Source organism: Peromyscus leucopus, chromosome 5 (genome assembly GCF_004664715.2).
Source record: "Peromyscus leucopus breed LL Stock chromosome 5, UCI_PerLeu_2.1, whole genome shotgun sequence".
NCBI classification, from domain to species: Eukaryota; Metazoa; Chordata; class Mammalia; order Rodentia; family Cricetidae; genus Peromyscus; species Peromyscus leucopus.
The window spans coordinates 108843598-108870906 of record NC_051067.1 but is presented as its reverse complement, the minus strand read 5'-3'; the positions used below and the strand labels follow the sequence as shown (position 1 = coordinate 108870906).

Below are 27309 nucleotides of genomic sequence, written 5' to 3'. Positions count from 1 at the left end.
GTTAGGTAAGAGTACGTGCTTTTCAAGCAACGGTAGCACACCCCTTTAATCCCAGCACTTGGAAGGCAGAGGCAGTTGAATCTCTTGAGTTTGAGGCCAGCCTGGTCTACAGAGTGAGTTCCAGGATGGCCAGGTATACACAGAGAAACTGTCTTAAAAAAACAAAACAAAAAAATATTTTTTCCTCGGAGCTGAGGACCAAACGCAGGGCCTTGTGCTTGCTAGGCAAGCGCTCTACCACTGAGCTAAATCCCCAACCCCACAAAACAAAAATTTTTAAAAAGTATTTGCTTTTGCAAAAGGCTGCAGTTCTGAGACAACTCACTACACCTGTAACTCCAGCTCCAGCTCCAAGGAATTGAGTGTCTCCTGGCCTTCACAGGCACTGTTCTATGTACAAACTTACAGAGAGCTACACACACAGTTACAATAAAATCTAAAAACCAAAGCTTCTAACAGCCACTTTCAATCAGCAAAGAAAACAATGAAAGGCCAACCAAGTCTTGGCTACAGAATCAGTTCTGGCCCTTTCAGGTTTTCAAGTTAGAGGACTTACAGCTGTGTAAAGCTCATAGGTACAACAGTACTTAAAGTGGAGGGACCTAGGTTTGATTCCTAGCACTAGGAAGTTAAAATATAGAGCAACAATACCAGTTTGGGGGAGGTTAGAATGATTCCTCCAATGTGTGAACATGCCTGTTCTGTGTTCTGTCAGACAGCATCTCCAGGGCTGCTTTATCTGGGCAGCATCTGCTCAGTAACAGTTACCATGGGAACAGAGACCTACCAGTACCACTCACTCCTATCTCAGCACTTGGGAGCTGGAAGCAGGAGTTTAAGGTCCTTCTCTACATAGTGAGTTCAAGGTCTGCCTAAGCTTCTTGAAACCTTGTCTCAAAGCAAAAAAGAAACCAAAATCCAGCCACACTTTGAGCCATAGGGCATGTGGGACCTGTCACCTGCCTGGATGGTAGGCCTGCTGAGGAAAGAAAACAATGAAGAGAGCCTTACCACGAGTAAGCTCCACTCCCAAAGAGCCCCACACTAGAATCAAAATCCAGAGGACTCCAGTAGCTCAAGAGAGGAAAAGGGTTTATTAGATATCTCCGGGACAGGACCAGCAGAGGCTGGGCTCAGTTCTCAGTCGTGAAGGCAGCAATAAAGACCTGCCTGAGTGTCATCTCTCCTGATGGAAACGCTCTGTGCTCACAGAAGCCATCCGCTCCTGCAAGGTGAAGCTCTGGGTGCAAACTTAGGAAGTGGGATGGATGCTTTTCCAGCTTTCCCACGGCCAGCTCTCAAGTAGCCAACGTAAGAGGAAGGGAGTGGGAATAGGGGCCTGGTGGCCCCCACTCCTAACACTTCCAGATGAGTTTTCTCTTTATTTATAAACAAGACAGAAATCAAAGCAGCATTAATTTAGGGGAACCAAAGTTAAAAACAAAAAAACAAGAAAAACGTATCAGGGCAAGGAGTGTGAGCATCCAGGAGTGAAGTGTGCAGAACCAGTGTCCAGGTGTCCTCCACGGTGATGTCCTACATCTCTGCAGCTGTGCAGACCCTTCCGTCAGCCCCCTAGGTCGACAGCCAGGCAGCAGAGGGGACTAGTGACTTGGGGACTTGAGGCCTGCCTGGCCACTGGTGGAGGAAGTCCATGAATTTGCTCCGGTCAGACTCCCATGAAGCTCTAACTCTCCTGTCCAAAGTCCTCAGAGAACTTCTTTACTTTCAGGAGGTCTTCTGCATTCACTGTGGGCCGGGTAGTGGCTAAAGACCGCAGCATGTCTGACTGCAGAGACACAAGCATGCAGCTGAAAACAGCTGACTCCAGGTCCTCAGCGCCTCCTCTAGTTGTGCTGTCTAGACTGACAAGAGGCCTGCCTCTGAGGTCCCTCCCAGGGCAGAGTGCACATCATCTGAAAGACTACTTCCCCCATAACTCATCCCTCCCTTCCCATCAGCAGCTTCTGTTACCGTATTCACCCCTATGCAGACAGCTGCCAGGAGAGAACAGTACCACAACTGACAGCACTAGAAGAGCTCTAGACTGCTCGGGTCAGACCCAGGTGAGAAGACTTTCACTGGCTCCTTCTGGACTTCCTCTTAAAGGTTTCCAGAGTCTCAGCAAAAATCTCAGCTACCCACAACCCCAAAGGCTTCATGCTCTCTGGGAGGACTGTGAGCCAGGACAAGAGGAAGACACTCCCTTTTACTCTTAGGCTCAGACTCCCAGTTTTCCAGACTTTCTCCCAGTGGGTCACTTACCATGCAGACCACAGGCTCTAAGAGTTTGTCACCAGGGACATCCATCCAAGTCATCTCTATGGCCCCTGGGTCCCCTGGAGAACATGGGGTCAGAAGGTCATCAATCATGACGCTAGGGTTGGTGCGGGAAGGGCCACAGACCTGAAACCAATCAGAGACTGTCAGGCTGGTGTGGCTGTCCCTGGTAGTAGTGTACGTCAGGACCTAAGGATAGCCTGAAGGAAACACTAGGGTTTCTAGGTCATCAAGGTTGGAGGAGGGCAAAGCTCCTTAAGAACTCAGGTCTGAGGTCTGGAAGATGGCTCAGTGGGTAAAGGCACTTGCCATGCAAACCTGACAGCAGAGTTCCATCTGTGGAACCCATGTGAAAGTAGAAGAGAACCAAGTTCAAACTTGTCCTTTTACCTCCAAAACATGTCATGGCGCCCATACATACTGTCCCCACCCCCACCGCAGAATTTAAAACAAGACAAATAAGAACCCTCTGGAGGGGCTGGAGAGATGGCTCAGCGGTTAAGAGCACTGCTCTTCCAGAGGACCTGGGTTCAATTCCCAGCACCCACATGGCAGCTCACAACTGTCTGTAACTCTAAGATCTGACACTTCACACATACATGGATGTAGGCAAAACACTAATGCACATAACAATAAAAAAATAACCCTCTGGTGGCAAACACCTGTGATCCCAGCACTTAGGAGGTACAGGCAGGATATTTGAGTTTAGGGGGAGTTTGATGCTGGCCTGGACTAACTGAAACTGGCTCAGAAAAATGAATTCCAGCTAGTGAGATGGTAAAGGCATCTGTAAGCAAGCCTGATGACCTGAGTTTGATCTCCCAGATCTATATGATGGAAGGAAAGAACCAAGTAAAAGTTATCCTTCGACCTCTATGTACGCACGCACGCACGCACGCACACAAAACAATGAAGAGCAACCAATCAACAGGCTAAGAGGTCCAAGTGGGTTCTTCTGGTTTTAGAGGTGCATGGACAGCCTGTTCTTCTAGCTGCTGGTCTTTAGAATCTACCTGTAGCCCCATCTCATCTTCCTCAATAATGCCACCAAGACTCATCCCCATAAATGTAGTTGCAGCAAAAATGTTCCTCCTGCAATGGGGAAACACCCCAACATCCCAAGGCTACTTCCCCCATCTCCAAGAACTGGCTCTGGTCACTACAGTGTGTCTTTTCTTAACAGAGCAACCCACTCAGCCCTCCAAACTTCTGGATCTCCTAGTGCCTCCAGCTGTTTGCTAAAGAAGAACCAGCATTTCTCTTGTTGGGCATCTGTCTCCATTACTGCCTTCCCTACACCCAGGACAGTGCTGGCACACACAGGAGCCACAGCACACACAACAGAGATGTGCCTGAACGAGTGGGCAAGCCCTTCCCCATGCTGTGTCTGGCACTTGGCAAGTGTTTGGTCTGTGTGCCCTGCCCTCCAGCACGGTGCTGGCTGCTGTCTTCTGTTTCCCGCAGCTGAAAAGCACTATTTTCCAGCAGCAACTGCAGCAAGGGTGTATAGCACAGCTCCAGTCCTAGAGCAAAAGGGTACATAATATCTACCTTTGGGGCCGGGTCGTGGCGCACGCCTTTAATCCCAGCGCTCTGGAGGCAGAGGCAGGCGGATCGCTGTGAGTTCGAGGCCAGCCTGGTCTCCAGAGTGAGTTCTAGGACAGCCAGGACTACAGAGAGAAAACCTGTCTGGAAAAAAAAAAAAATCTACCCTTGGTTCTCTCAGAGAGAAGGTACCTTTAGCAGTCAGGAGGCTGGTAAAAACCCAGAGGCCACCCCCCTTGACTGGTGACACTGCCGAGCACTGTTGCCACCAACCTTCTTGAAGTGCGTTGCTGACTGCACTTTTCTAACCGGCTGCATGAGGGAGTCCCGCACGATGATGCTGATGTCTGCTCCTGAGTAGCCTTCTGTCTTCCGGGCCAGCTCGTGGATGTTAGCATCAGTGAGGTTGTGAGGTGTACTTCCCAGATGTAATCGAAACATCTGGGCGCGGGCCGCTTCCTCTGGCAATGGGATATAAATTCGCTTTTCAAACCTGGAGAGATAGATGCATATCAAGCGAGAGCTGATCACAGAATGATGTGAAGGGAAAACACAGCATGCATATTAAAATGAGTGACCAAGGTCCAATACCCAACTTTACCAAGGGCTCTGCTTGACACGCAGCAGACATGGGAAGATTCCAGAAAAAACGGGGACGGACAGCTAGTAACAAATGACCATTGCTAGACAAAGATACCAGCCCTAAGCTCCTAGTTTAGACTCACCTCCTCCTAATGGCTGAATCCAACACCCAGGGTATGTTTGTGGCACCAAGAACAAGAGTCCCATCATTGTTATTTCCCACTCCTGTGGAGAATGGGAGACAAAGAAGCAACTGAAGATGCCTGCAGAGGCAGCCAGAACCCACGGAAACTAACCATGTCTCGGGGCTTTCCTGGCTAGAGACCAACAGCACCAGCCGCTCTGGGTGGGATGGAGAGGCGACGTGGCAAAGGTCTCAGAACCCTCTGATGCAAGCCCATGTAAGGCTGCCAGTGCCTCTCCTCTGTCGTGCCCAGTGCAGCCACATAATGGAGCCCTGGGTTGCCTTGAGGAGGAAGACAGCCCAGGAGTGACAAGGTGCCAGCACACACCCTGCATCTGGACCAAGAACTCCGTTTTGATCCTTCGGGCAGCCTCGCTCTCATTTTCATTCCGTGACCCGCAGAGGGAGTCCACCTCATCAATGAAGATGATGGAAGGCTTGTGTTGCCTGGCCAACTCAAACAGGTTCTTGACTAGCCTGTGAGAGTGAGAAAGGGGTCAGAACCTGGACACTCCCAAACACGCCCACCCTGAGACCCAGTTGTTACATCCAGTGCCTCTCCCACAGGGAGGCTGGAAATGCTAACAGGGAAAACAGGGCAGACAAGTCCTCCAACAGTAGTGAACCAAGAACTTGCTGTGGCATAGCCTCAAGTCCTGGGAGCCCCATTCACTAGCTCCTTTCCTTTCCTCTGAGCCTCAGTGAATATCAAAGAATGGGGGTCAGCTTGAAGAATAAGCTAAACCCATAAAATGCCCCAAAGAGGCACACAACTGCAGTTGACTCTGTAGGCTTGGTGGCACATTTCCGTAACCCCACCACGTAGGAGGTGGTACTAGGAGAATCAGGTGTTCGGGGCCAGCCTCTGCTACAGAAGGAGTTTGTAACTAGCCTGAGGTACATGAGATCCTGTCTCACAAAACCAAAAGGAAAGCAAACAAAACGATATATACTCACAACAGGTTGCTTTCCCTTTCCTTTTCTTTTCTGGTTTGGTTTTTCGAGACAGGGTTTCTCTGTGTATCCCTGGCCGTCCTGGAACTCACTCTGTAGTCCAGGCTGGCCTCACACTCAGGGATTCTCCTGCCTCTGCCTCTGAGTGCTGGGATTACAGGGGTGCTCCATCTTTTCCAAGTCCCCTGACATCTGTGTATCAGGACAGCACCTCAAGAAGTAAGAGCTTGTCTCCTGACTCCTGTCCCTGGTCATCTCATGGCAGCGTCTCTGGGAAGTGATTTCCGGGGCCAGGAAGCTGGACTACCAGCAGCTGCCACAGCACAGCTGACGGCTGACTTACTTCTCACTCTCCCCCAACCACTTAGACATCAGATCCGAGGAGGACACAGAGAAGAAGGTGGAGTTGTTGGCTTCTGTTGCCACTGCTTTGGCCAGGTAGGACTTGCCTGTGCCTGGGGGCCCAAAAAGCAGTATACCTCGCCAAGGGGTACGCTTGCCTGTAACAAAGAATGAACACGAGTCAGCTGTTTCCTGACTGAGAAAAGCTGAAAAGTTGAAGGCAGAACTGGAGAAGCCGGCGGCACAGGAGGCAGAAGACTTGCCCTACAAGCAGTGCAGCTCCCCAGCACCCAGGAAAGCACCAGGCAAGAGTGGTGGCCTGCCTGTCACCCCAGTATTTGGAAAGCAGAGTGAGGGGATCCCTAGAGTAAGCTGCTAGAGTAGCTGAATCACTGCATAAAGACCCTGCTTCAATATATAAGGTGGAGAGCAACTGAGGAGGATACTTGACATCCTCCTCTGACCTCCATATACATGTATACATACATGCATCCCCACACAGGGAACATTTATATATAATTATGCATGAACATACCATACATACACAATAAATAAATAAAAAGTTGTGGGGTTGGAGAGGTGGCTCAGCAGTTAATAGCACTGGATGTTCTTCCAGAGAACTTAGGCTTGGTCCTAGCACCCACATGGCAGTTCACAACTGTAACTCTAGTTCCACGGGATCCAACACCCTCTTCTGGCCTTCCAGGGAACTGCATGAATATGGTGCACAGACACATGCAGGTAAAACACCCATACATATAAAATAAACCAATTTCAAAACAAAGCTATTGCCCTGGTGGTGGTGGCCCATGCCTTTAATCCCAGCACCTGGCAGGTGGATCTCTGTGGATTCAAGGCCAGCCTGATGTACAGAGTGAGTTCCAGGACAGCTAAGGATACACAGAGAAACCTGTCTTGAAAAAACAAAAACAAAAATTAAAAACAAAGTTATAAAATTTATATAAATGTATAAAATGGAAAGCCCTTAGTCACTGTCAAAACAGAAAGAGAAACTTCTATGAAACCACTGATTTTAGAAGTAAAGAGAACCAAACACCTGTTGGGAGCTCAGACCTCATCTTGTTAATGACCCCCATGTCCTGAACAAGAGTACTGGCCAGCACTGGCTCTTGACCCTGCCTGCTCACTGAAGGCAGTTCAAGTCTCCTGGATCTCAAGTGGACCTAGAACTCATGCTGTAGGTCAAGAATGGCCCTGAACTTCCGATCATCCTGCCTGCCAAGCACTGAGATTACAGGGCTATTATACCAGTACATCCAATTTATGTGGTGCTGAGGATCAAACCCACGGCCTTACAAATGTCAGAAAAACTACAAATCAAGCTGTATTCTCAGCCCACAAAAACTTTTTTTGTTTTTGTTTTTGTTTTTTTTTTGAGAGAGGGTTTCTCTGTGTAACAGCCCTGGCTGTCCTGGAACTCTCTTTGTGAACCAGGCTGGCCTCAAATTCACAGAGATCCACACAAAAATGTTTTTGATGCTGGCAAGACACCAGGGAGTTAGGGTCAGGTAGGTGGAGAGGGTTTGCCTAGGTCTCAGGTTCCATCCCAGCAAGGACAGACACAACATACAAAGGCCAGGACCTACCCTGTGAGCTGTCTGCTGAGGACAGGAGGCCACCTACCATCTGTTCTGGGACACCTGGGGTGGAACCCCAAGCTAGATTCCTAGGCTGACAGTTTTATACCTGGGCTAGTGGGCTATATCCTTTGGTTTGTTTAGTTTTTCAAAAAGGGTTTCTCTGTGTTGTTTTGGCTATCGTAGAACTCACTCTGTAGACCAGGCTGGCCTTGAACTCAAGAGATCCGCCTGCCTCTGCCTCCTGAGTGCTGGGATTAAAGGTGTGTGCCATGCTACACTCCTTCCTACCTGTGAATAAGTGTGGGAATTTAATTGGCAAAATGACAGCTTCTTTGAGAGCCTCTTTCGCCCCCTCGAGTCCGGCCACATCATTCCACCGTATGTTGGGCTTCTCCATCACAACAGCACCTGCAAGAAGGCCCAGACTGACACAAGTGGACCCCAAAGAGGACCCTGACACACCCCTACTGCCATGACCTCAGGCCTCTTACCCATCAACTGCTCTTGTAATTTCTTTTTCTCTGGATTATCCCCTTCGCTGTCACTGTCGCTACTACGGAAGGAAACAGAAGATCAAGTTGGTCCTCCATTCTGGAGCAAGGGGACTCTGGAAGGCTAGGGGTGTATGGTGTGTGTGTGTGTGTGTGTGTGTGTGTGTGTGTGTGTTCCCAATTCAGCACTGGTGAGGGACGAGCAAGCAGAGATCTCGGAATGTGAGGACCACACTGCCATCCTTGCTTCTTCATTAAAGGAATAAGGGAAGAGGCAGGCGCCTCCCCCCAAGGGCTGGTGAGTGAGTGAGCTTCGGCTGGACTTACAGAGCACCAAGGCAAATGTTCAGACTTTTCAGATGGACTCAAAAACAGGCAACAGACAACATGGAGTTGTGACCCCAGAGAATTCAAAGGGTGGAGAAAACATCAAGTCTAAAATTAAAATTGCTAAGTTTAAAATTACATAGTGAGACCTTGTCTCAAAACAAAACTAAACCAAAGCATTAAAGGAGAATGTGCTCTGATGCCAACAGCCGTCTGCTGCCCAGATCCGCATCGCTTATTTCCAGCCTCAGCCCCTCCTGCTGACCCGTCTCCTGTCCTTCCCAACCTGTCTGTCACACTCGGGAATCAGACACTGTGAGCTGCTTATGAAAGCAGCTGTTGGTGTTTTGTCAGGATGTAGACACCCTGTAGGAGGGGTACAGGTCCAGGGCAGCCTTAGCATCCAGAATGACAACAACATGAAACAGAAACTTGCACGTGGGACTCTGGCCCAGAAGCTGTGTGCTCCAGCACTCACCCCTTGCCCTCACTCTGATTCTCTTTGACTGGCTTCTTGCCATGTTTCTCTTTGTTTCGTAGATAATCTTTCAGCTTCTCTGCTCGGTCTAGGTATTGCACACACTTTGCTCGAATGCTCTCCTTGGCCTTGTCGCTGTGTGCTTCATCTGCAAAACAGAAACCCAGTGTGGTCTTCCTAAGTCCAATGTGCCTACCCCCCTTTCCCAGGGCACTGCAGCCAGGGGACCCTGAGTGTGACTCACATTTGATGGCGTGGAGAAAGTACTCCACAGCATGCTGGTAGAGTCGGAGAGCCTCCTCGTAGTTCTTGGCTTTGTCCTCTTCTGTGGCTTTTGTCACCAGATCGATGGCTTTCTGGAAAGGCAGAGCACATAGCTCAGTGCTCCCTATGGGATCCAAGGAGCCTTTGGGGTCACGAGCAGCAGAATGAGATGAGAGTTAGTGCCAGGCCTGTGGCTTTGTTGGTGGCAGGCCATTGTGTTGTCCTACTTTCCTGACACCAACTAGAAGAGCTTGAAAAGATGGCTGTCGCCGGGCAGTGGTGGCGCACGCCTTTAATCCCAGCACTGGGAGGCAGAGCCAGGCGGATCTCTGTGAGTTCGAGGCCAACCTGGGCTACAGAATGAGATCCAGGAGAGGTGCAAAGCTACACAGAGAAACCCTGTCTCGAAAACTCGGAGAAAAAAAAAAAAAGAAAAAGAAAAAGAAAGAAAGAAAAGAAAAGACGGCTGTCCTTCCCAGGGAGCTTAATGGTCAGAAGCCACCCCTTCCTCATTCTGTTCTGGAGCTTGGCAAATGGAAACTGACTGATGTCTGGGGTTGGACTCCAAGAGCAGGCCCATGGAGCAAGCCCACATTCTATGTCACCGCCCCAAGGGAAACATGGACTGGCTCTTGGAGCTATCAAAGCCAGAAACCACACTTGGCCAGGGGCCAAAAAGATGCAGCCATCTAAGAAAGTCCTTCATGGACCTGATCACTTCAATCTAATCGATTCTAAGACAGCTCTAGCCCTCTCTATGCCCAGATCACTCTAGGCTCAGATGAGAATTTTCCTGAACTGTCTAAAGCTGACGCCTGAGAGGGGGACTCAACCACACTACAAGCTCCTGGAACAAAGTCCCAATGGAGGGGAACTGCCTTCTGGCTCTCTCAGACTTCCCGAGTGATGTCTTTGGAGTCTCAAAGGCTCTGCAGGCCCATGCTCCCAGCTGAACTGGAGGCCCTACACGCCAATTCCAAACCCTGCGGCTTCCCCATCGGCAAAGCCTGGCCAGAACTCTCTCCATCTGGTGTGGCACTAGCCGCCTGGCAGGCAGATCCACTGCAGACCCTGCTTCGGCCACAGCAAACAATAACCTCCTGACCAGCTCTTGGCAGGGCCAGGGCATTTGTTTAGCCATCCTCATCTGTAAGAAAAGGCACACAGACAGCTCTGTAAGGCGGCCAGGCCGGGGTGAGGAGACAGACTACACGAGAGGAACTCACTAGAAAGAAGAACAGGAAAGGTGAGAGTGTGGATGACCATGGTCACCTTCGATCCCCGCTGTCTACACACTGCATGGCCAGGCTGAACTCTCTTGCAGGTGAACATACTAGTCTCCCCGGCAGCTCCTCAGAGCCACAAGACAGTACCTGGTCTTGGTGGCTTCTTTTCTCTACAGTCAACACCCTCAGTTCTTTGGACTTTCCACTCATTATGACTTGCTTGGTCTCCCCTTTTAAAATGGGGGAGCGAGGGGAAGATCAGGGCTGGTGAGATGACTCAGTGGGTAAAATCACTAGCTGTGAAAACCTGAAGCCCTGAGTTCAATTCCTAGAACCCATGGAGGAAGGAGACACCTAATTCCCAAGGAGACCCCACACTCAAGGAGAACTTAAAACATAAGGTAAGAAAGATAGTCCAGCAGTTCCACCCTACACAAAATAAAAACTACAGGAAAGACGGTTCCGTGTTTAAAGGGACTTGCAGCTCTTTGTTTTATTTTGAGACAGGGTTTCTTATAGAGCTCTGACTGGCCTGGAACTCTCTAAGTGAGCTTGGCTCTGCCTCCAGAAAGGTGCTAAGATAAAGGTGTATGCCACCAAGCCTGACTGCGCTCGCTGCTCTTGCAGAGGACGTGGGTTTGAGTTCTAGCACCCATGTGGTAGCTCACAACTGTCTGTAACTCCAGTTCTAAGGGATCGACACCTCCTTCTGGACTCTGGGCACCAGGCATGCAACGAGGTACACATATATACAGGCAGGCAAAACACATGTACAAAAATTAAAAAAATAACCTGGGCGATGGTGGAACACACCTTTAATCCCAGCACTCGGAAGGCGGAGGCAGGCGGGTCTCTGAGTTCCAGGCCAGCCTGGTCTACAGAGCGAGATCCAGGACAGGCACCAAAATTGCACGGAGAAACCCTGTCTCGGGAAAAAAAAAATTACAGAAATGAAGTGGAGGCTCAGAACAGTATCTGAGGTTCCTCTGTCCCCACAGCGCAGCACAGGCCTGTCTCATCCTGCTGACCACTATCAGGACACCTACTGGTGCACTGCATATTTCTGGCAACCAATGCTGTCTCTCAGTTGAAGAAGATCTTAGTTTCAAAGGAGAGAAACAGCTTCGCATAGCTGAAGTGAGGTGACAAATTAAACTGCCAGCCCTGCCACATCTCTAGTAACACCATGGCAGGCAAAGGCTGAGATGAAGGAGCAACAAGGTGTGCTGCAGGGACCGATGGACTTCTATGAAAACCCAGGCGGCAGGTGCGTTAGCTTTTGTGGGCCATACAGTATCTGCAGCACAAAAGGAGCCACAGACAGTACACAGAAGAATGAGCTGGGGTGCTGTCCAATACACCTTTATTTATAGGCTCCAAAATCTGAATTTCAAATTATGTCATGAAAGGCCCCCAAGCCATTTAAGCAGTGTAAAAGATTGTGACATTAAGTTAAGCCAGCCAAGTCAGTCACAGAGAACCACACACTGTATGAGTCTATTTAAAGAAAATCTCAGCTGGGTGGTGGTGCACATCTTTAATCCCAGCACTTGTGAGGCTGAGGCACACAGATCTCTGTGAGTTCGAGGCCAGCCTGGTCTACAAAGTAAGCTTCAGGTCAGCCAGGGCTACACAGAGAAAATTTGTCTCAAAAAATTTTTATTAATTAATTAAAAAAAAGAATCCTGCCTGGTAGTGGTGTTGCACACTTTTATTTTTATTTTTATTTATTTATTTATTTATTTTTGTTTTTTTTGAGACAGGGTTTCTCTGTGTAGCTTTGTGCCTTTCCTGGAACTCACTTGGTAGCCCAGGCTGGCCTCGAACTCACAGAGATCTGCCTGCCTCTGTCTCCCAAGTGCTGGGATTAAAGGCGTGCGCCACCAACGCCCAGCCGTTGCACACTTTTGATCCCAGCACTTGGGAGGCAGAGGCGGGCAGATTTCTATGAGTTCAAGGCCAGCCTGGTCTACATAGCAAGTTCCAGCCAAGGCTACATACATACTCAGACACTGTCTCAAACAAACAAAACAAGCAAGCAAACAAACAAAAACCAAGCTGAAACTGACCTGCCAACTAGCTTTCATAGTGCTAGAAGGTGCTACGTAGGTCCTGGGGGAGAAAAGACATATAGAGTACCCCTGAAGTCAACCACACTTGCTATGATACTGACCTGCTCGGCAAGCTGTGCTCACAATGTGTCTGCCTTGGACCTGAGACCTGCTCTGCAGGAGGGAATTCAGGACTGGCACTGTAAACCTGCTCAGAAGAGTCACGCGGCTCAGGAACCACAGGCCCTAGAGAAGAACCTATCCCTGTTGTTAGATGGCATGTTGTTGAACTGTCTTCTAAACAGTTATGCTGATATCCACAGATAGACCCTAGGCCAGGGAAGCCTCCCTCTCCGCAGTGGTCAGCAGTTAATGCAGACTCCTAACAGAGTGAGTGAGTGTCTACTGAGGCTCAGCCCTAAGTGGAACACTATATCGACACTTGTCCCCAAGGCTAAAGGAAGAACTTCGAAGAGAGGAAGGAAAGCGGCCAGAGGATGTGGAGGAGTGCTGTAAAGTGCTGTCTTTGGAATACCATGGCCGCAGCAGCTATGGTCACCTGGACAAGAGCATTCAGCGTTTAAGAAGCACTAACTGGACTCAGGGGTTATTACTAAAGAGAGGAGAGGAGAGGACGCAGAAGGGGGGGGGGGTGGCAGCCTGAGGGGATGAGGAAGGAGCTGGGGGCTCCTGGTGGGAGCTGGAAGTGCACAGGACCAAGATGCATTGTTTACATATGTGAAATGCCAAAGAAGAAAAGAAATTCCATAAGGAAAAAACAAACAAAACTGCTTACTACTAAGCCTGACAACCTGAGTTCAACATCCAAAAGGCAAGAACCAACTCCTGAAAGTTATCCTCTGACCTGACTACACAGGCAGTGGAATGGGAATGGGTGTGCTGGCGCTGGTGTACTAGTACACATATACACACCATCCATACACAGACACACATAATAATAACACTAGTACACATATACACACCATACATACACAGACACACATAATAATAACACTAGTACACATATACACACCATACATACACAGGCACACATAATAACACTAGTACACATATACACACCATACATACACAGACACACATAATAATAACACTAGTACACATATACACACCATCCATACACAGACACACATAACACTAGTACACATATACACACCATCCATACACAGACACACATAATAATAACACTAGTACACATATACACACCATCCATACACAGACACACATAATAATAACACTAGTACACATATACACACCATCCATACACAGACACACATAATAATAACATAAAGTGTCTAGAATAGGCAACTCCACAGAGTGTGCTACATGGGACAGAATGGCTGGGGAACTATGGCTGACGCCATAGTTTCTTTGGGGATGATACAAACCTCTAAAAGCACTGAATGGTACACTTTAAATGAGTGTACTGAATAGCACAAGGGCTTGATCTACTAAAACTGTTTCAAAAAAGCCACAAAAAAACATTCTTGGTTCATAGGTAGTGCTAACACTGGCCAGACAGGTGGGATCGGGCTGAAGTTGGCTTAATCCCTAGTAAACAAACAAGTAAGAATTCTGCCGGTGGATGGTGGGTTCTGGCTCTGGATTCCATCTAGTTCCAAACCTTGTACTCCAACTGATTCCCACTCCTGTATTTCCATTTGGAGCAGCCATTCCAATCCCCCTCTCCAACAGGTATGTGAAAGCTACCCACTCTTTGATGCTCTGAGTAAAGTCCCTTCCTTCATGAAGTATTATTGGTTCCACCTAAGCGCTGACTTTTATTTGTAAAGGCTTACGGAGCACATGATGTGCTGAACCCATGTTACAAACGCTTTCCCCTTGAATTATTCAGTCTCGGGCCGTCTGACAACCACCCTACAAGGGCACTGCCCATTTTACCGATGAGGAAACCAACATTCCAAGATCAAAAACCTAGGCACGCTAGTGAGTGGCAGGGCTGGGATTTAAACCCAAGCCTGAGGCCTGAACGTTGTTTACGCTGACAGCTCTAGAATGAGCCCTTCCTTCATTCGGGCGGCGCCACCCCAGCATCGCCCTGCACGATCTAGGGAATGAATGAAGGGTAGCTGGCCGAGAAACCGGGGGCTCGTTGGCAGAAGGTCAGGGGGCAGCCGGGGCGCGTTGCAGGAGCGAGTGAGCGGCGTTCCCGGAGCGACCGGCCGGACCCGGGCGCGCTCGCGGGGAAGGCGGCGCCGCTGCAAGGCGGCAGTTCAGCCCCGCCTGCGCGTAGCAAGATCGGGGCCACGCCGGTTCGGCCTGGGCCGGGGCCCGGTGGAGACATCCCTTGGGCTCCGAGCGTGGGAGAGGCGGCAGCACGGGTGGGACGAGGCGGCCCTATCGGGACCGCCAGGCCGGGCTCCGAGGAGGCCGCCGCCCGCCGGCTCAGCGGCCCGCAGGCCCTGCCGCCTTGGGCCTCCGCGGTCGCGCCGCGCCCAGGTACCTGGAGGGTTGACGTTGTCATTTCATCTCCTGGGTCCGCCCCACTCCCCGCGGCGCTGCTTGCGGCCTCGGTCCGGCCCGGAGGAGCCGAGGTGGTGGGTCCGGCGCTGGGAGCCCGGCGAGTCGGCGTTCGGCGCGGGCACGACTGCCACCAGCAGCCGGAGCCTAGTCCGAGGGTGAGCGAGGAGCGCGGCCCAGAGCGGCCCAGCCGGGGCTACGCGGCTGCCACCCAGCGGCCATGGCCCGGAACTGCAGGCATCTCACCTCCGAGAGGGGAGGGGCCTGTCGGGGGGCGGGGCCTGGTGAGATCCGGGTGAGGGGCGAGGCCCAGGCCTAGTAAAGACCTGAGTAAGAGGCGGGGCCTAGCGAGGGTGAGGATGGGAGGGGGGAGTGGCGGAGAGGGGAGGAAACCTGGGTGAGGGGCGGGGCCGGAGGGGCGGGGCCTGGTGGGATCCGGGTGAGAGGCGGGACTGGAAACCTGAGGGGCGGGGCCGGACAAGGGCAATGCTGGGCCGCAGAGTGCTTGGAAGGGCCAGAGTGGGGCGGGACGGAGCAGGGCGGGGCTTGGAGGACGGGGCGGGGGTGGGGCGGGAGTGACGGGCGGGGCGGAAGGATCTAGTAGAATCAGGACCCCCACTTGAGTTAATATCACCAGAAAAGTAAATCTAACTTCCTGGAGCTGTGTTTCTGGCTATTAAATAGGTTATGATAATATAATGATATATTAGCCTTTACCTCGTCGGGCTTTAGCTCGTGTACACTCAATGAATGCTACACTGTGGCTCTATCCTTGGTAACGGTTCTGCTACAATGACTCCGCCAGTTTGGTGATAGTTTTTATTTTTTTGTTTATTTTTGTCTTGTTTTTTCGAGACAAGGTTTCCCTGCGTAACCCTGGCGGTCGTGGAACTCACTCTGTAGCCCAGGCTGGCCTCAAACTCAGAGATCCGCTTGCCTTTGCCTCCGAGTGCTGGGATTGAAGGCGTGCACCATCACTGCCAGGCTTGTCCTAGTTTTTAAATGTTAACCTTTCTGGCCAGAGACATGGATCAACAGGTAAAAGAATTTGTGCACAGGCCTAATGATCTAAAACGTCTCTAATTCCCACCAGACTGGAAGGAGAGAACTGACTTCTTAGAATTGTCTTCTGATCTCCACACTCCCTGCCCACCCAACTAAACAAACAAACAAACAAATAAATATAAATTTTTATTTCAAGATGTTAACCTTTCTACCTTTCTCTTAGGAAACTGGTATTTTGTTCATTTTTGTTTTTGTGGTACTTGTAATTGAACTCAGGGCCTCTCTCAGCAATACTGTGCCAACCCGCAGCACTGAAAAGTTCTTCCTTTCTTCTCTCTCTCTCTTTTTTCCCCAGGCACTTTCTTATGGTGCCAAGTATGGTCTCAAATTCAGTAGAGAGCTGAGGATGACCTTTAGTTTTTTGTTTTGTTTTGTTGTTGTTTGTTTTGTTTTTCCAGACAGGATTTCCAGCCCTGGCTGTCCTGGAACTCATTTTGTAGACCAGGCTGGCCTCCGGCTCTCAGAAATCTGCCTGACTCTGCCTCCCGAGTGATGGGATTACAGGTGTGGGCCACTATGCCCAGCTATTTATTTATTTATTTTTTCAGACAGGGTCTCTCTATATATACTGTGTCAGGTCCAAAGGAAACTTCATTTCCCAAAATTTTGGCAGTTAGATAAAAGCCAGCATTCCTCAGGAACTTGCAAAGCTGGTTCCTCTTTACCAAAAGAGATATTTCCCAGCCGGGCGGTGGTGGCACACGCCTTTAATCCCAGAGGCAGAGGCAGGCGGATCTTTGTGAGTTCGAGGCCAGCCTGGTCTACAGAGCGAGCTCCAGGAAAGGCACAAAGCTACACAGAGAAACCCTGTCTCGAAAAAACCAAAACAACGACAACAAAAAAGAGACATTTCCCTTGTCATCATCAAAGAAGCAAGTGGTTATCTATGGTGTTTGTCCGCACACAAAGTGCATACTGGTATCCAGGCCCTCGCCTCCCCTCCACTTCTCCAGCTCACAGGCTTCCCTCCCCAAAGCTACTCATTTCTCCTGATTTCAGCTGTGTGCCCTCTTGGCCCCTCTCTGCTCTGCTCCTGCTTCTCTCCTGGCCAGGTCCAGTCTGCTGGCCAGGTCCAGTCTGCTGATTTCTCTCTGCTCTGGATTCCAGATGCTTCTGGCTGTTCTCTCCCTCATAGCTACAATACAAACCTTTCCTTGACCATATCATGGTGCTGCATACACCTTTAATCCCAGCACCGAGGAGCCAGAGGCAGGAGGATCTCTGTGAGTTCGAGGCCATCCTCTCCAAGACCAACAGAACTACGTAGAGAGACCCTGTTTTACACACACATTGTGTGTGTGTATGTGTGTGTGAGTGTGTATGTGTGTGTGTGTGTGTGTGTGTGGTGTGTGTGTGTGGTATGTGTGTGTATGTGTGTGTGTGTGTGTGTGTGTGTGTGTGTGTGTAGGACAGTGGAGTCAGTTCCCTTCCTCCACCTATGGATCCTGGGGATCAGACTCAGGTTGGCAGGCTTCGTGACAAGCACCTTAACCTGCTGTGCCATTTGTCTGTCCAAAAACGATAGTTTTGTTTTTTTTTTTTCAAGGCCAGGGGCTGAAGAGATGTCCTAGTGTCTAAGAATACTGGCTGTTCTTCCAGAGACCCTGACTCACCCACATGGCGGCTAACAACCGTCTATAACTATAGTTCAGAGGATCCAAGACTGCCTTCTGGCCTCTGTGGGCACCAGGCACACAGGCATGCATGTAGCAAAACACCTATACACAAAAATAAAATAATTTTTTAAAATTATTAAAAAGAAAAGGAAAAGCAAGGTTGTCTTTTCCTTCCTCCCTCCCTTCTTTCTTTCTTTCTTTCTTTCTTCCTTCCTTCCTTTCTTTCTTTCTTTTTTCCTTCCTTCCTTTCTTTCTTTTTTCCTTCCTTTCTTTCTGTCTTCTTCTTCCTTCCTTCCTTCCTTCTTTCTTTCTTCCCCTCCTCCTCCTTCCAGCCTGGAGCTCCTGATATAACTGAAAATGACCTTGAATTCCGGATCCTCCCGCCACCATCTCCCAGATGTCGGGATCACACCACCACACCAGGGTTTGGTGTGGATTTTTTGCATTTTAAATAGATGAATCTAGCCTTAATTTAGGAAACAGCATGCAGGGATGGCTGTGGCAGTCCAAAGCTATAGTTCAGAAGAGAGAGGAAATTTGGAGCAGCATGGAGAAGCACAGTGGGAGAGGTGTGAGAAGGTGAATCCTAAGTGTGTAAAGTAAGGACAAGAGCGCTCCAAAGTATGGTTGAGGGGAAGGTTTGTATTGTAGATGTGAGGGAGAGCACAGCCAGAGGCATCTGGGAGACTCCAGAGCAGGGAGGGAAAGTAGTGGACTGCACATGGCCAGCAGATTGGACAGGGCCACGAGGGGGGGGGGTGAGCAAGAGAGGACCAACAGAGAGAGCACGTGGAGAAGCTTCCCTCCCCACAGCTGGGGAAGCCCATGAGATGGAGAAGTTTAGGGTAGGCGGCAGGCTGGGAAGAGCCAGGATGGATTCTGTACAGTCATTTTCCAATGCTGAGAGAGCCTGAGACCAGCGTTCGATTTGGTGTGCTAATAGGCACCACGGTAGCCATTTGTCCAGAGTTTCTTTTGGACCCGATCATAAGGACTTGGGGATGGATTGAATATAGGCTACAGGGAACCTGACAAGGACGACTGAGCCCTAGGATGGGTGGGCTTCTTAGATGAAGATGCCGCAGAGAGATGGGGGCGTGCAGCAGAGAATGAGGAGGCTTTTAGTCTGAGGCACTTTTTTTTGTTTTTTGTTTTTTTGAGACAGGGTTTCTCTGTGTAGCTTTGCGCCTTTCCTGGGACTCACTTGGTAGCCCAGGCTGGCCTCGAACTCACAGAGATCCGTCTGGCTCTGCCTCCCGAGTGCTGGGATTAAAGGCGTGCGCCACCACCGCTGGCCCAGTTTGAGGCACTTTTGAAATACTCCCATAAAAATATCCAGTGGGTTGACCGGGCATGGTGATGCACGCCTTTAATCCCAGCACTTGGGAGGCAGAGGCAGAGGGCAGGCGGATCTCTGTAAGTTTGAGGTCAGTTTGGTCTACAAAACAAGTTCCAAGACAGCTAGGGTTGTTACATAGAGAAACTCTGTCTCAAAAGAAAAAAAAAAAAATCCAATGAGGTTTTCAGAATTTTAGGGTGGCAGAGGCATTAGGCACAGCTTCCCACTGTTACCCTCAGCAGCCTTAGGGGGTCCCCTAGACTTTTGTTCCCCTTGACATGGACCAAACCAGAATTGTGGCATCAATGCAAAAAAAGAATTTTAGGGCCAGTCAGTTTCTGAAACAAAGTTGGGCTCAATAAAGGTACAGAAATATTTTGCCGGGCGGTGGTGGCATGCCTTTAATCCCAGCACTCGGGAGGCAGAGCCAGGCGGTTCTCTGTGAGTTCGAGGCCAGCCCGGGCTACCAAGTGAGCTCCAGGAAAGGTGCAAAGCTACGCAGACAAACCCTGTCTCGAAAAACCAAGAAAAAAAAAAAAAAAGATACAGAAATATTTTAACAAATATTTATTTTTGGAGGGATGGGGAAGAGAATACAGGAAGAAAGGACTGGAATTGGAGGGCATTTGGGGGAAAATGTGGAAAGGTAGAGCAGTAGGAACTCCCAGGATTCTGTAAGAGTGACCCTAGCGAGGACTCCTAGTCAAAGAGGATACAGAGCCTGAGCGGCCATCTTCAGTAACCAGGCAATTCCCAATGTGGGAACTGGGACACCACCCCACACACCAGACCTTCCATCTGTCCTGCCTGCAAGATGTGCTGGGGCAATGGAGGCACAGACCTTGTGGGAGTGGCCAAGCAATGACTGGTCTAATTGGAGGCCTGTCCCACAAGAGGAAGCCATCCAGGCACTGCCTGGATGGCCAGGAACCAGAGGCTGGATAGCCCAGAGACCTAGGATAGGGAAAAAATAATCAGTAAAATGATTCCTAATGATGTTCTGCTATACTCGTGGATCCGTGCTTAGCCCATTCATCATCAGAGCGGCTTCCTCCAGCAGCTGATGGGAGCAGATGCAGAGACCCACAGCCAAACATTAGGCGGAGAGAGAGCCCAAATTGGAGATCTTCATCAGGTTCTTCCCTTGGAGCTCGGGGAACCCCCCTGGAAGCGGCCGGGTGGGAATTGTAGGAGCCAGATTGGGTTGAGGACACCAGGAGAACGTGGCCCACAGAATCCACTAAGCAGGACTCACAGAGACTGAAGCGGCAACCACCGCTGCATGGGTCTGCACTGGACCCTCTGCATGTATGCTGTGGTGTTAGCTTGGTGTTTTGTGGGACTCCTAACAGTGCGGTTGATATCCCTGGGAGGCCTACTCTTTTCTAAAGGGAAAGGGAGGAGAGTGGAACTGGGGGAGAGTTGAGGGGGGCAGGGCTGGTGGAGGGAGGGGAGACTGTGGTCGGGATGTATTGTATATGAGGAGAATAAAAAAGGACGTATTTATTTATGTGTATATTTGTGTGAATATATGCCACCTGTGTGTGGGGATCTGTGGCGGGCAGAGGAGGATGACAGATCCCCTGGGGCTGGAGTCACAGGCAGCTGTGAGCTGCCATGTGGATGCTGGGAACCAAAGTCATGTTCTGAGGAAGAGCAGCAAGGGCTTTGAACCCTGGAGCCATCTCTTCAGTCCCACAGCAAAGATATTTAAATGTAGGCTTAAATATGAGAGTTTAGAGAGCGCGAGGCGCTCAGAAGGAAGTAAGACACACAAGAGCATGAGTGTGAGCCTCTCCAAGAGTTGCTGACCCACTGTGATGGCTCAGGAGGTTAAGGTGCGTGTCACCAAGCCTGACGACCTGAATCCCATGTCCTGGACCCCTGGTGGAAGAAGAGAATCAATTCCAGCAAGCTGTGTTCTGACCTCCACACCCACGCTGTTGTACACACACACACACACACACACGCGCACACACACACACACGCACGCACGCACGCACGCACGCAGAGATTAAAGAAGAGTCTTTGAAAGTTGCAAGTGCAAGGCCCTGGGTTCAATCCTCAGCTCAAAAAAAAGAAAGAAAGAGAGAGAGAGAAAGAAGACATTAAGGGCAGATACAGACTCCTGAAGGAGAGTCACCCCTCACTGTTTTTATGTAACCATATACAGGATTGTTGGTAGGGATTGAATTATCTTTAAAAGACGACAAGGGAGGCCACAGGGCCGCTCTAGAAGGCACTGGGCAGGATTATAGATAAGATCCCCAGAAGTAGGGATCCATCTTTACTGCAAGCAAAGATTATCAGGTGTTGTCTGGGGAAAGGCAAGAGGTTCCATCCAAGGTCGAACACATTCAGACATTAAGCCTAATTCACTGTTATTGTGACACAAGAAATCTAAATATACAGAAGGAATATGACTCTGTTTGGCAGGTTTTTGGTTTGGTTTTGGTTTTGGGGTTGTTTTTGTTTTGTTTTGTTTTGAGACAGGGTTTCTTTGTGTAGCTCTGGCTGTCGTGGAACTTGCTCTTTAGACCAGGCTGGCCTCGAACCTTGTAGAGATTTGCCTGCTTCTGCCTCCTAAGTGGTGGGATTAAAGGGTGTGCTGCTGCCAGCTGATTTTTCAATAGTTTTTTTTTTTTTTTTTTTTTTTTTTTTTTTTTTTTTTTTTTTTTTAACAGCAAATGTTATTAACTGTGCCAGAATGTTTCTTGCTTCTCAGGTAGGAAGAGGCTTCTCCATGGTGTAGGGCCACATTGAAACTGTGGCTATCGCTCAATGGCAGAGTGCTTCCTTAGCATGCAAAAGACCCTGGGCTTATTCCCAGGACTACAAAAACCAATGGAACAAACAAACCAAACAATCAATTATCGGTCACTGGGAAACATATACCTGGAACTCAGACCTCAGAGGAACTCTAACAAGCGAGGCTTGGTCAGCAATAGGCCAATAAACTGACAGGTAATAGAAAATCAGAGGAATGAACTTTATTTGATGTGGCCACACTGGGAAGAAAAAAAACCAAAGAGCTCCAGTGACCCCTGGATCCTCTGGGTACTGACATTAGGCTTAGGTTTAAATAAAAGGCAGAGTTATGTATAGCTAAGCAGTCCAGGTCCACAAGAGGTTCTGCCCATCACTGCCTAACACTGACTTAGCCTCCAGTTTCTCCTGGTAAATTGTCTGAACTGTGTGGCATCTCTCCCTGGGAGACAAGCTAGTGCCAGTCTTGTCCTTCTTCGAGCAGGAGATTCTAAGGGAAATGTCTTTTCCTGGGAGACCATTGTTTCAATAATCTGATAACAGATGTGAAAGGCACAAGTGTCTTTAGAAAATCTACACTCTCGGTGGTGGCTCACGCCTTTAATCCCAGCACTTGGAAGGCAGAGACAGGTGGCTCTCTGTGAGTTCAAGGCTGCTGCAAGCCACAGAAATACGAAGTAGGAATTCAGTTAAAACTAGCAAAGCTGTACCTGGAAGAGCCAAGGGGTATTCCAGAGGATAATGCCAAAACTCAATGGGGTATTGGTGATCCTGGCTTTTTAATGTATTAGCTATATCCTGCAGCGAATTTATTGTGTGCTATTGTAGCTTTTCCATTTGATTCTTTCCCCAAGAACTTCTAATAGTGTGGTTGATCATCCATTGGGCACAATTTCCCCTGTGCTATTGGGGTATTTGGATAACATTCCCTGACTGTGTTGACAGCAGTCACACAGTCAAGACCTCTTTTTTTCAGGCCTTTGTTCTCCCTTTTGGCATTAGACTTAGAAGTCTGACTTTCTGTAATTATCTTCATTAGCAAACATCTGGCCAGGGCCATCTCTGGACAAAAGTATTTTATCTGAGATACTTCTCAAACACCCAAGGACAGACTGCAGATAGATAAGCATTCAGACTATCTGCTAGTTCCTGAGATACATTTACCCTGAGACAACCGCCAAGGCTAGGCAGATGTTAGATACAAAGTTTTGTTTCTTGTGCAAATGAAGCTTAATTCCTTCTTTTTCCCATAGCCCAAATGTTATCCTTAGTTCCAAAGACTCCCCCTTTAGCCTTAGAACAGAAGGGCTTCTACAAACCAGGTGCATCATGCTGTGACTCAGGTTGCCTAGCAACCCAGAACACTTCCCCTGCCAGCAGACAGGAAAATGCTGCCCCAAACTAACCTTTTTTGTTTGTTTGTTTGTTTGTTTGTTTGTTTGAGACAGGGTTTCTCTGTGGAGCTTTGGAGTCTATCCTGGAACTCACTCTGTAGAAAAGGCTGGCCTTGAACTCACGGAGGATTCACCTGCCTCTGCCCCCTGAGTGCTGGCATTAAAGGTGTGTGCCACCACCGCCCGGCCAAACTAACAAATTCCTAACTCCTTTTACTTTCAACTTGGTTTACTAAAAGCTTACTATCTAACCACACTTAGGAATGCAGTATTACATACGGATCCCCCCTTTTCCCTTCTTTGATTTTCCTTAATTGATTCTAGGTCCTTCTTCCTCTCATTTGACCTTGTTCCCAATTCCAGAAGAATGAGGTCTCACCCCACAAGCTTTTCTCTTCCTGGTTCCCTCTTCTAATTAACTACTCAGCTAATTGTTACAAGATCACCATAGAGAGGCAGCCAGATCTCCGTGAGTTCGAGGCCAACCTGGGCTACAGAGTGAGTTCCAGGACAGGCGCAAAGCTACACTGAGAAACCCTGTCTCGGAAAAACAAACAAACAAACAAACAAACAAACCAAACAACAACAAAAAAAAAAAAAAAAAAAAAAAAACACGATCACCATAGAGCTGGAGTCCAAGGACCATCAGATATACCCAGGTGATAAGGAACAGTAACAGTTAAAAGGTATTTACACCCCCAGGCCAAAAAGGGTCTGGGCTCTGCAAAAAACAGACCTTAGTATAGCAATCTATTACTGTTAAATGCTCTCAACTTGATCACCTGTGTCTCCTGATGCTAAACTAATAAAGGAAACAGATGCTTTAAAATAATCTGTCTCTGATAAAACTTATCTCAGTTAAAAATTAAAAACATGATTTTCTCTCTCTCTCTCTCTCTCATTAACATTAACCAATATAAGCAGAGTACTATACACTACAATGGTCACCAGCCCAAGACTTTAATTTTCTAGTGGCTTCTTCTTAATATGTTCAAAATTTTTCCAGGCTTGAATCTACCTGGACAGCACCTTGTCAGACGATTTCCAAGGCAGCAGACGACCCCAGGACACCTGTCTACCTCAGAAGCCCCCTTCTCTACCCCCTAAGAGTCAACCAACGCCCACCAAGTCATCTGGAAGCAGTTTTTCAGGGAGAAACAATGCCCCTATTCCTGTTCACCCGGTTTCTTTATAATAAACAAAAAGTCTGAAATGTTAGGGTTACTGCCACTACTCCAGCTGCATGAACGCACATGCGCAGTTTTCAGTAGTTAAGTAAGGGGTCTTAGTCTTGCCTCTTCAGCGCACTGCATAATCTTGGTCACGCAATCAGCGCATGTGTGGCAAAGCTCTATAAGCCTACCTGTGTGTGTGCGCGCACAGGAATCCTTAAAAAGCAGGACACAGACTCCTCTCTTCTCTGTCCTCTCCTCCCCTACTATCTCTCTCTCTCTGTGTGTGTGTCTGTCTCTCTGTCTGTCTCTCTGTCTCTGTCTCTCTGCTCTCTGCATGTGCTTCTTCCCCAGGCCTGGTTCTCTTGCCCTGCCTTCCTCTTAATAAAGTTCTGATACTGGGTTTTGTTGTGGCTTGTGCCTCATGACCTTTCTGATTCATAACCAGTGCCACTTATCTTTTTTTTTTTTTTTTGAGACAGGGTTTCTCTGTGTAGTTTTGGTGCCTTTCCTGATCTCGCTCTGTAGACCAGGCTGGCCTCGAACTCACAGAGATCCGCCTGGCTCTGCCTCCCGAGTGCTGGGATTAAAGGCATGCACCACCACTGCCTGGCCACTTATCGTTTTTTTTTTTTTTTTTTTTTTTTTTTTTTTTTTTTTTTTAAAGCAACACACTGGACAGTCAGAGACCTTGAAGTGTCTGGAGGAACACATTTCATATCTTTATGGCTTCTCAGCTTCACCTAAACATTCTGCTCTTCTAGGCACTGCCAGTGAAGATAGCATGACAATCAGATCTCCTGGCTGCCGCACACCTGACACTCGCCTTCCCAATAACCAGGTGAAGTATTATTTTCTGTGTTTGGTCACCAGCAGAAGGGCCTCAGAGCAGCCACCCTCTTCTGACCCGTCTACCATGGAATTTGTCAGGAAATGAATGAGAGCCCAAAGGAAAAAAACCTCTGCTTTGGAGATTTGACAAAATGAAAAGCAATTGGTGCCAGGTGGTGGTAGCACACACCTTTAATCCCAGCACTTGGGAGGCAGAAGCAGGAGAATCTCTGAGTTCCAGGACAGCCAGAGCTGTTACACAGAGAAACCCTGTCTTGAAAAGCAAAACAAACAAACTAACAAACAAACAAAAAAGCAATTAATGGCTGGGGGATTAGAATCTCCCTGTGAAAAACTTGCCCACCGATTGCCTATATAAACGACGCCTAACCTAACTTCCCTGCAAACTGGGCTTCGGACCTCTGTCCTCCCAGTCAACCAGCTTCTTCCAATAGCTTCTTCCCTCACCTGGAAGCCGCCTCTCTCCATCTAACTGACCTGCCTGTGCAGCCAGTCTTGGGCTGGGTAGCCACAGAGCTGGGCATACTTGCTGTTGGTACCATCACTAAGGAACCAAGCGCAAGACACTAGCTACGGGATGAAGTACTCACTAGTGGGTTACGTAAAGAATGAGACTGTGAGAGAGGTGAGGCATGAACATAATGTCCCGTGTCTTCCCCCGAGCCCCCCCCCTCCCCCAATCGGGTGGCCTGCAGGAGATGAAAACAGAAAGGAAAGTCCCTGCAATGAGAAAGAGGCAGTGTTACAGCTAAAGCTGCAAGGAAACATCACAGACTGTGTGAATGGGTGTGGTTTTGAAACAAGATCTTACAATGTAGCTCTGGCTGATCTGGAACTCACTAGGGAGAACAGGTTGGCCTGGAACTCACAAAGACACGCCTGCCTCCTCCTTACCCGGTGCTGGGATTAAAGGTGTATTGTGCACCATGTGTGCAGGGAGCCACCAAGGCCAGAGGTTGGAGGTACAGGCAGCTGTGAGCCATCTGATACGGGTGCTGGGAACAAAGCTGGGTTCTCTGCGAGAGCTAAACTTACTTTCTCTCTCCGTCTGCCTCTGTCTCTGTCTCTCTCTTTTTCTTTCTTTCTTGTGGGAGTCTGCTGAAGTCCAGTTCCAATCTATCAAAGGGTTCTTGGGTGGAGGAGAGAGGAATGAGGAAATATTAGGTAGAAAGATAGAAAGAGACAATAAGAAAGACAGAGACACAGGATAACTTTGGGAGCCCTGGGTCAATACCCAGTTGCCTCGAGGTTTATTCTAAAGGGCTTTTTGTACAATGCCAAGGGGAGAGGCAAAAGATGTCCCCCTTTCAAGATCAAAGCACAACGTACAGCCAAATATAGACCCTTCAAAACACCTGATAACCACACTCATGGCCAAATAATTCCTTTATACAGCCCTGCTGGGTAAAGCAAGCTCAGATTCTCTGACCTTGAGGAAGGTCTCACTAGGAAGTCTCTGTGGGCCTCCACACTTGCTTTCTTTCTTCCTTCCTTCCTTCAAGACAGGGTTTCTCTGTGTAGCCTTGGTTGTCCTGGAACTCACTTTGTAGACCAGGCTAGCCGGGAACTCATAGAAATCTGTTGCAGGATATTTGATCACTCTGTGTGAAAATGTGTCACTGTTTTATTCTGATTGGTTTAATAAAGAGTTGAGTGGTCAGTATCTAGGCAGGAGAGGATAGGCAGAATGTCCAGGGAGAGAGGGGAACTGGGAAGAATCTGAGGCACATGGGAGACACCAGCGAGACACTGAGGAAGTCAGATGTCAGAATGAAGGAGAGGTAAAAAGCCACATGGCAGAACATAGATTAATAGAAACAGGTTAATGTAAGTATTAAGAGCTAGTGGAACAAGCCTAAGTTAAGGCCAAACTTTCATAATCAATAATAAGTCTCCATGTCATTATTTGGGGGCTGACGATCCAAAAATCCAACAAGAAAGACCAACTTCAGAGATCCACATGCCTCTGGATCAAAAGGCGTGTGTCACCGCCAAGTGAGTTAAGTTCGGCCCCTCCCCCCCCCCCCCCCCCCCCCCCCCCCCCCCCCCCCGTTTCTCTGTGTAGCCCTGGCTGTCCTGGAACTTGCTTTGTAGCCCAGGCTGGTCTCGAACTCACAGAGATCCGCCTGCCTCTGCCTCCCTAGTACTGGGATTAAAGGCGTGCGTCACCACTGCCTGGCAAGCTAAGCTTTCTTAACCACTGAGCCCTCTCTCCAGCCCCAGATAAAGCATTTATCTATCATCTATCTATCTATCTATCTATCTATCTATCTATCTATCT

General features: G+C 48.9%; 1 protein-coding gene across 1 annotated transcript; it reads right to left on the bottom strand.

Moving 5' to 3' along the window:
* Nucleotides 1–1075: 1075 nt before the first annotated feature.
* Nucleotides 1076–15024, bottom strand: Vps4a (vacuolar protein sorting 4 homolog A). Its single transcript, XM_028857730.1, has 11 exons — nt 14808–15024; nt 9029–9140; nt 8785–8932; nt 7980–8041; nt 7777–7896; nt 5889–6045; nt 4920–5068; nt 4551–4632; nt 4099–4318; nt 2266–2406; nt 1076–1789 (listed from the first exon to the last, which is right to left on the bottom strand). Exons 1-11 carry the CDS (start codon nt 14826–14828, stop codon nt 1688–1690), a joined length of 1314 nt encoding a protein of 437 aa, XP_028713563.1. The 5' UTR covers nt 14829–15024; the 3' UTR covers nt 1076–1687.
* Between the last annotated feature and the right edge of the window lie 12285 nt (nt 15025–27309).

Bases quoted from the DNA above. Each gene is read 5' to 3' on its own strand.
- Vps4a (XM_028857730.1), bottom strand. From the start codon at position 14,828: ATGACAACGTCAACCCTCCAG. The intron at 4,633-4,919 runs GTGTGTGCTGGC...CATTCTCCACAG, and splicing joins GTTCTTGGTCCAGATGCAGG to GAGTGGGAAATAACAATGAT. The intron at 2,407-4,098 runs GTTGGTGGCAAC...GATTGGTTTCAG, and splicing joins CAGCAACGCACTTCAAGAAG to GTCTGTGGCCCTTCCCGCAC.